At 42.8% G+C, this 9,915-nt stretch overlaps 1 protein-coding gene across 1 annotated transcript; it reads right to left on the reverse strand.

The window, feature by feature from the left end:
• Positions 1–7,593: 7,593 nt before the first annotated feature.
• Positions 7,594–8,256, reverse strand: LOC134360519 (histone H2A.J). Its single transcript, XM_063075009.1, has one exon. The coding sequence runs from the start codon at positions 8,154–8,156 to the stop codon at positions 7,767–7,769; it is 390 nt and encodes a 129-aa protein (XP_062931079.1). The 5' UTR covers positions 8,157–8,256; the 3' UTR covers positions 7,594–7,766.
• Between the last annotated feature and the right edge of the window lie 1,659 nt (positions 8,257–9,915).

Below are 9,915 nucleotides of genomic sequence, written 5' to 3' on the forward strand. Positions count from 1 at the left end.
AAAAAAGTAAAGAATACCATGAAAATACCACATTTATAGAGAAAAACTAGTAGAATAACATCAGTTATTTACATAGATGCTTTGTGGTGGCTTTTATTATTATTTTGTTTGTTTGTTTGTTTGTTGCCACTAATAGTCTAGAACAAGGATCATCAAGCTTTCTCTAAAGAGCTATATGGTAAATATTTGGGGCTTTACCAGCTATATGAGCTATACAGTCTCGGTCACTACTCTGCTTTTGTAGCATGAAACCTGCACTTGCAGGCAGGTAGCCTGCCTTACTGGGTGTTCCCATGGAAAACACCCTTTCCTCCTGAGATATCCCCTCAGTGCCCTCTACTGAGAAAACTATACATCATGCTTACTGCAATGGAGAAATGCCAAAAGGAATTCCACTTATTATCTCAGAGCAGATACTGAAGTTAGAATTTGGAGCTCAAAGGCAATAAATTCTTAATTCGCACATAGGAATCCAAAGAATATTCCATGTTCTCCAGCTCCACATCACAACGTAGTTATAAAATTCTTAGCACAGATTCCTTTGGCAAAAACAAATTGAATATTTCTCAAGCTCCTTCTGGCAGAGCGTTCGGCACTGCTAGTTTATGTGTAATAGCCAATGATCAAAACTTGTTTTGTGTCATTTTTTTCTCAAAAAATCTCAGGAGAACCCCAACTGACTGGCAGCCTTCATGTTAGAAGTTTGTTAAATAGAGCAAAGCTAAGAATGAGGAAGTAAGCAAAAAATGCTCCAAGCAATTAACAGAGACAATGGTACTCACTAAAATATCCCATCTACTCTTCTACATTTCCCAGCCGTCCCTGCAGTGAGATGACACATGAGCTAGTTCTAGTCAATGTGCTGAAGCAAAAGAGAGTGGGTGTAAGTTCCCAGCTGCTGGTGAGCGGTATGTAGAAAGAACAGCAGCAAGAATGGGCTAGAATCTATATATCTGTAAATGTTACAGACTTCACTTAAGAACTACTCTTGTGAAAGTTTCAGAAACCCAGGGATTCCATCTGTCCTGTTTGTTCTTGCTAGAATACTTTGTATATCAAGGGTTTTGTGAGGGGATAACCTTTGTCATGGCATGAAAGGCCCAATGACATTCTTCCCCCATGGTAGTGGGTGCCTGCCGCCATGATATTTGGATAACATGTTTCTCCAGATCCTCTCTTTACACTTTTCCACCCTGCTCTATGCCCCCAGGGAGGCTGAATTGTGGATTCCATCAATAGGCTTTCTTGTATTCCATTTGGGAAGGCTGGGCAATAGGAAGTAGGATATTAGAAGATGGAAGGAAAGTGAGGTCCCGGTATTTATTTAATGTATAAATTTAAGTACATATAAACCATATGTAAGTGTATGTACATATAATATAAATTTAAAACCTAATTTATTATTAGGAGCACAAGGAATACTATGTTAAAGAAACCATGACATTCTTACCCTATATGAAGACATACACCAAAAGATAAATTCAAGATAGAAAGTTCCTTGACGAACACGAAAACAAGGGGATGTTATTAGAGGATTTGGATGTTTACAGTATAAAAATGCGCAACCAAAATGATCAAAGACAGTAGCTCCCTCTTTTGCATGGTGCTTGGACACTGATAACATTTGCCTTGAGATGTCTTTGTCTACTTCCACTGCTTAGCAATCCCTCTTCTGGAGTTTCTTTAGCCACTGAGAAAGAAAAAAGCAGCCCTACAGATAGCAACTGGACTGGACTAACAGCTAGGCCTTGGTGTTGCTAGGAGCTGGCCTGACACTCACAGCTACACCACGGTGTTCCGCTGAACATAAACAATTTCACAGAACACCAAAACCAGACAAGGCTACTGGGTGACTGTGAAAAATCAAAACAGAAACAAGACCACTCTGTAATCATGTCTGAACACAAACAAAAACTAGAGCATTATCCAAACCACAAAAGTGACCAAAGAGCCCCCTATCTTGGCTCATAAGCATTAACATATTTATCCATACAGCTTTAGCCTCACTTTGTTCCACACATTACAGCATTCCTTGCAGCCCACTTCCTGACAGCTTGCAATCCTTAGCAAAGCCCCCAAATCAGCTAACACAAACATAAACCCTGTAATAAATCCTAACACTGACTTGCTGAGACGTCCCACATTTTCCCATGGTGCGTGTTCTCCCTGCTGCAAAAAGCAACAAACCCAACCTGTTCATCTACAGTTGGGTTCTTGATGGCCTTTGACTGGAGAGCAAAGACAAAAACACAGGCACAGCTAAAGTGCTCATTGCCTAAACCAGGACTCAGTCAACTAAGTAATAGAAAATCTGAGACCCCTGTGATTTTATCTGTAGGAGGTGCCACCTGCTCACAGTTGAGAGGTAAGTTCATTCTGAATCGAGTTCCTCTATTTTGTTGAAGACTTCAGTGTTGAATTTGTTTCCCTAAGAAGAAAATCTTTTGGAATTTTTTTGATTATCTGATCAGATTTGTATTCTTTGGTAAAAATCGTTTTTTGTTTTCTATTTCCGGTTCTACTGCTTACTGGCTTAATATTTAGTGTTGTCTGTAACAGGAAAAGTCTATAGGGAGAGGGATGAACATAGGTCTAATAAATCTGTTTGCGATTGACCTTCAAGGGCTAAGGAGTTCAAAGGTCTCTAGACCAGCAAACCTAGGACAAATTTTGCTTCGGGTCACCATTTCCAAACCTGATGAAGACTTCTTCCTCAGTCTTGTCTTTGTGCCCCTGAGAACTGAGCTATTTAGTTTTGTCTGTCCAGATCCAGGATTGGTGATGCCTGGCCCCAGGCCAAGCTTTAGGGGTTAGAAGTCACACATCCTTAGAGACCTTAGTGAAGACTGCATTTCTCTCAGTCTTCACAATCTAAAACTGTACCTCTTCCAGGGCAAACACATGCTTTCTTCATGTTTTCTCACCATTACACAATTTGTACACTTACCTCTTTAACAGGCACAATTTCGTCAGAGATATTTTGAAATTGTAGTAGCCACTTGGGCTTTTGACATGAAAAAGTTCACTGAGAAGTACTTTGAAACAGAAAGCAAATAAACTCTCATGAGAAGATTGTTTGTCTTATTTGTCTAAAAGAAAGATAATTTTGTTAAATGTAGGGCTCATCCTCCTTTATAATTGCATGGCTTGATAAAATTATCAAGGATTTGAGTTAATGTCCAAACATGCTATCATTCGCTTTCATGTATGTACAGGTTAAATTCTGATTTCTAATACCTAAACTTTGTTTTCTTTCCTTGTAGGGAAAATATTTTACGGTGATAATTTCATATCTGCCTGAAGCCAGTTTCATTTCTTCTGTTCCTTTTTGAAATTGTTTGTTTTGTTACTCTCTATTTCCCTCTTGGAAACCAAATATTTATTGATTTTAAAAAATTGGTTTGTAATGGACACAAAGTGTAATTATGATTTGTAATAATGAACATGCTAAAAATAATGATTTGATCATCACATATTATACACAAATACTGATAGTCAACACTGTACCCCCAAAATACGTGTAATTAATCATGCTTCAATAAAAAAGAAATAAAAATTAAAACATTAAAAAATTGGTTTGTCAAGGTCAAATTTCTCATGTTTTAAACATTCTAAAATGCCTACATTGGTTTTATGAATTAATGTTACCACTGTTTCTAAAACTTCTTTAAAATTAAAACTTAAGTATAAGAAAACTATGTTCAACTAAATAGAATGATAACAAAGGATATCTTTTTAAAGGGTTCTTTACCGATATTCTTCCTGGCTTTTTTAAAAAAAGTTTTTGCTGTCACCATATATACATAGAATTTCTGAATGTGCAATACAAAAACGTAAAGGGTAAAAATACGTAGCTATTCCAATTCCATGTAAAGTAAGCCAGCTTTTCGGCATTTCCTATGTATGGAAAAAGTAATGACTTTTAAAGACATTTGCTACTTATATGACAGAGTATAAGCAAACTAGGGGTGTCAAGGAGTGCAGCAATCCAAATTGTGAAAAGTCTCTATCCCTTTGTTCTCTCCTGGTGTCCTTCCAGCCATGTCCTCTCATCTCCTCAGTGGCTCCTCTTCCTCTGCCAAAATCTTTCAGATCCCCAAATCTCTTGTTGGTTGTGGCTATTTTCTATTTATTTGTCTACATATCTATATATTCTGCCTGGATGATTTTATCCACTCTGGCAATTTTTAGTCATGACTCCCCAATTCTTATCTCCAGGCCAGACCTTTTCCTCTAGATTCAGATTCAAATCCAGCTGCAGGTATTCTTTTGACCCCTATGCCTTAGTGCATGCTGCTTCTCAGGCTAACTTACACCTAGACCTATCTCAGGTGTCACTCTCGCTGCCAGCCATTGTTCCTATCAGGCTGAATGACACAGGTACCCCTACTCCCTGTTCCCTTCACAACCTGAGCATCTCCCTCTCTTTACATGTAGCATGTCATATTATATCTTCTTTGTGTGTGTTCCATGATAGACAGTAAGTTTATTGACAGCTGGTTATCAATCACGGGTGTAACACATAATACTGCTCAATAAACTGTTGAACAAACAGGTTCCATTTTTAATCAGCATGCGTGCACTTAACAAGCCATTAATTCCAAACTAGGTTGTCTTCAGAAACAAAAAATTCAAATTCAGTTTCATAAGCTTCAACCATTTATTACTCTCCTTCTGTTATACATTGAATTGTGGATGTTTTGTAATTAGCAAGACAGCCACTAAAATTGTTTTTAAGGTTTGCGATCACAAAAGCCAAAGGATTTCCATATGTTTACCTATGTCAATTGGTCCCATAATTACTGCTACTCATTCCAAATCCAGTTTCACATAGAAGTAAGAATAGCTTGCTATTCGTTGAACATACTTCTATATAGGAAACTTAGTGCCCCCATACACATTATTTCATTGAATCCTCCCCAAAACCTGCTGGAGTAAACTATTATTATGCCCATTTCATAGATAAAACTGAGGTGTAGAGATTGAGCAGCATTTCCAAAATCATATTAATAGTAAGGAGCAGAGCTGATTTGAACCTAAGTGTCATTCCAGAGATCTTGAGTTCTTAAACATTTTGTTATATGACCTTTCAGCCATTGGAAGGGGCTTTGTGAAGAGTCTGCATATAGTATGCCAATCATCACCAATTGTGGGCCAGACTAAACCTTTTGATTCTAGGCAGACAAAACTAAACAGACCAGTTCTCAGGGAAACAAAAACAAGACTGGCCCTGAAGGAAAAACAAGGACCAAACAAGTCCTGGCCAAGGCACAACCTGCCACACTGAGTGGCCTATCTGAAGAGAGTGTGTGTATGTAAATAAAACTGTGGATTATAAACTTATTAAAAACCAGAATTCAGTTCCCACCAGTTTTTTCCTAGGTCTTCTCCCATGTGGTCTCATGCTTGAAGACTATTGGCCTTTTAAATTAACAATTATATGCCAGCAAGAACTACTGTTTGTTCATGGAGGATCACAGGTTGCATTGATTTTATAGGAGGTATGCATTTTTAACTGACGTTTACTACATTTTTACTCACGTTAAAAAATTATCAAAAACAGAAGTGGTGAGGGGCTGATCTTTGAGGGAGAAGTCTCTGAGGGGATCCTAAGAATCCCTGGGGCAGTGGTGGAAGCAATGGGGTGGGGATGGGGCTGTTACTACACTTTGTATCTTGCCTCCCTTGCTCTTCAGGTAACCAGGTTAGGCTGACTCCTGTGAATCTTCAGAGGGAAGTGCAAAAATGTTTTCTTGATGGCCCTTGTCCTTATTTCTTCATTTTGGTAATAATCTCAGATACCTCCTGTATTCAGGGAATCAGACTCAAATGAAAAACCATCACGCTCCACTGCCCCCAACTGGTAATACTGAGAACTAATTCTAACAATTGGGCATAAAAAAAAAAATCTTATTAGTTATGACCACCCACAATTTAACCTAGAAGGGTAAGCCCATATCCCCATAGGAAATGGTACTTTTTTCAATTTATTAAGTGCCTAATATGCGGCACATAGTAAGTGAACCTCAATCCTCAAAACAAGTATTATGACTATTTTACATATGAGGAAACCTTCTAAATGGTAGTTACGGAGTAAATAGCTGGACATTTCAGAATCTGTCCATGATACCCTTGGGGTCTATTCTCCTCAGATGTGTGGCCTGACCTTTGTACACATCAAGGATGACCACATGGGAGAAGAAACCCCAACAACATCTCACGAGCAACAGAGACGCAAGTACTAACAGAGCTGATCTCTCACATTAACTTATTTATTTATTCCTGGTCCTGTCTTCAGGAACCAAGGGGGGAAAAGTGAGCTCCAAAACAGTGAAAATCTGGTTGGCCTTATTCACATTCCTACTTGCATTACTCCCGTCAATTAGTACAGAGCACAGCACAGGGAGATGTTCAGGAAATGCTGTAAAGTCCACATGGAAAAATGGGCCAGCCACTACTAAGGACAAAGACATACCAGAGTTGTTTTTCAGGAAGATTTCAACTCTGATTCACAGGGAAGATGAATCCAAATATGTGAAATCTAAACTGGGATCCTTTTGGTGGGCCCTGGGGGCCAGGATGAAGCTTGCTGAGAAGGATGAAATGGAAGGGTCAGGGCAGAATAGGATTACTGGTGTTGAACTTTTCAGTGTGGAGTCCTGACCTGAAATATGTCTCTCCTTGTACTTAAATCATGTGGCCTTACCTTCCCTCACACATTTATTAAAAAAATACTGTGCCATCATGCAATGCAACTCCTATAGCTACTATTGGAATGAGGTCATTACTTCAGGCTAGTAGCAGAAAATAAGGAAATTTCAAGTAGGTTATTTTGTTGACAAAGAATAACCCCTAAAAGCGGGGGGGGGGGGGGGGGGTTGTAAAGCAAAGTCAAACCAATTTCCAAAGGAGTACGATATGGTGGAGACAAGACCATTTTAAAAGCTCCTAAGCGCATGTAACGCATGACTAAAAGCACTGTTATGCAACATGAGTGTCAGAGGAATGAATTTCCAACCTCATGACTCATGCTTCTGTGTTACACGTATTACTACGTGTTTCCTTCATTTTAAAGAAATGTGAACATAAGGGTGCTATGTAAAGATATTTGACATCCAAAACATGAAAACACAACAGCTATGAGGCTAAGAACGAGCTCTTAAATTGATTCCCTGTCATCAGGGCCACCTTTCGAAGACGGAAAGTTACTGCACCTTTGAAAACTATGCCCAGAGACACAACTTCCTGCCTGAGACCAGCCCAGCTTGACGTTCCACAGCTCGGTCCTGACCGCCCACAAACAGGACAGGAGAGCGAAGGCCCTGGCAAGGCGAAGTAACCATTCCAGAGTAGGCCGCACCGCACTCACTTTGCCTCTTCTTTGCCTTAACGCAAGCAGGGAGAGCTCTCAACCCTGCCCGCCGCCAGGCCACTAGGTCCCTCGTGGTCTCCCCCACCCTCCCATAACGCCTCAAGGATGACCTTCGGACCGAAGCCGACCCACCAGTACCAGCTCCAGAGGTTTCCCGGTCGCCGCCCCCCCTCCCCCGGGGTCACTGGTAGATCCCCGAGACTACACAGCTTTCTCGATCACACGATTTTCACCCAACTTTATTGGCTCCAGACCCCGGAGGGCCCCTGGCCGCCCGCCTCCCCGCTAGATCGGACGGGCCCTCCATGACATCTAGCACATTCAAAAACCACTGCGGGACGGCTAGGAAAAGAGCCCTTGCTGGGGAAGCCGGCTCCCTGTGGCGGCGTCAGGGTCACTTGCTCTTCGCCTTCTGACTCTCCGTCTTCTTGGGCAGCAGCACGGCCTGGATATTGGGCAGGACGCCTCCCTGAGCGATGGTCACTTTCCCCAGCAGCTTGTTTAGCTCCTCGTCGTTGCGGATGGCGAGCTGCAGGTGGCGAGGGATTATCCTCGTCTTCTTGTTGTCGCGAGCGGCGTTGCCAGCCAGCTCCAGGATCTCCGCCGTCAGGTACTCCAGCACCGCCGCCAGGTACACCGGCGCCCCGGCGCCCACTCGCTCCGCGTAGTTCCCTTTGCGTAGCAGTCTGTGCACTCGGCCCACCGGGAACTGCAGGCCCGCGCGGGAGGACCGGGACTTGGCCTTCGCCCGCACTTTGCCGCCCTGCTTTCCGCGACCCGACATGTTCACCTCCTGCCTAAAACTCCAGCGAGGAAAAAGAACAGCCGGGCGGTCCGGCCGGGGAACGCAGCGCACCACACCGGAACTGCCTTCACAAACTCTGCGGCTCTGGAGGCCAATGACGGGCAGGCTCAGCTCCCAACCAGAGCGCCAGCAGAGGGACCGCCTCCTCCAGCCTTCTCCAATCAAAACAGCGAACTTCTGGTCCTCATTTACATAACCGCCCGTATGAATACCTAGGCCCGGCTTGCTCCGTGTTTGGGCGCCCGGAAGAATTTAGTATTTATGGAGGTTTCAACCTCCACGCTTGCTCTCAGGAAAAGAGACTCTTAAGAAATAAGGAAACGTGGTTGGAAACAGAAAAAACCCGGAAGAAGAGAGCTGAAACAAGAGGCGCCCCTAGCACTTGAGGTGGCGCCGTGTGCCCGCCGTTGCCGTGCCCCCAGGTGGCTTTCTCATGTAATGCAGTATCCTCGCCAGGTAGTTACCTGAGCCCTGAGCCCGCGCTTGTGAGCAACACATCTCCTCCTCGATCTGCCGAATTCTGCCTGCCCAGTACACGGCAGGTCGCCCGTTCCTTTATACGAGCGCCAGGCCTCTTGTTACCGAACAGTGTGGGCAGCTGGCTCCAAAAGAAGCTTCGTCGGTAGGTGGCCTCTGAACTGTGTCCCGTAGATGGTGACACCGGTCTCCCCGCAAAGTTCTGCCGCTCACAGGCTGCCGGTCGTTCTCGCCTATGGGCTCTGAAATTAGAGTGATAGACTAGACGTGAATGCTTTCTGTGCTGACGGAGGAACAGCTCGCTTAGCCAAAATTAAACATCTCTTGTCTTTAAGATGAGGGGCCTAAAAAGAGCCCCCGGAGTCCAGGGGGAAGGCGCAGGCGCAGCTCCGTCGCTGAGGCTGCAAGTTGTGGCCTTGGCTTGCTCCGGTGGGTTACGGACCCTGTTCTCCACGAAGACCTTGAGGACCCCCCGGGGTCTCCTTTTAGATGAGCACAGAGACTAAAGGAAGCATGGTAGCAAGTCGTTCTTGTAAGACCGAATTACGCACTCATATTTGAAACAAAGTAAGGTTTTTTTTTTTTTAATTAGAAATTGCTACTAATTTATTGAGAAAATTTCATTTGCCACATTTTCCACAGTTGTAGAGTTACACTGCTTTTTATGTGGATTATGGTATCCATTTAAATTAAAAGTGAGGGGCCGGCCCGTGGCTCACTCGGGAGAGTGCGGTGTTGAGAACACCAAGGCCCCGGGTTCGGATCCCATGTAGGGATGGCCGGTTAGCTCGCTGGCTGAGCGTGGTGCTGACAACACCAAGTAAAAAAAATAAATAAATAAATAATAAATTAAAAGTGAAACAAATGTATCCTCTCATTATCCTAATAAAGACTTGATTTCATTGAAATAAAGTTTTCAAGTTTTTATATTTATGTTCTTACTGCCTAGCACAATGATTAACTTATAGCGTGGACTCAATAAATGTCTGGAGCCGAGAGGCAGTGTATTGTTTAAATTAAAGCGGTCATCCTGAAGCCAGACTGCGTCCATCCAGATCCTGACTTTACCACTTACTAGCTGACCTTCGGTGAGTTATCTAACTTCTGTACCTACCTCAGTGTTGTTCTGAATATTAAATATGTTAGTAAACATCAATAATTTAGATATACTGAATAAATGAACACACACATTTTGGTGCAGTTTTTCACAAGATGTTCCTGAAAGGAGTTCTGTAAACTAAAACTTTTGCCTATATCATGG

The sequence above is a fragment of the Cynocephalus volans genome, chromosome 12 (genome assembly GCF_027409185.1).
Source record: "Cynocephalus volans isolate mCynVol1 chromosome 12, mCynVol1.pri, whole genome shotgun sequence".
In the NCBI taxonomy this organism is placed as follows: domain Eukaryota; kingdom Metazoa; phylum Chordata; class Mammalia; order Dermoptera; family Cynocephalidae; genus Cynocephalus; species Cynocephalus volans.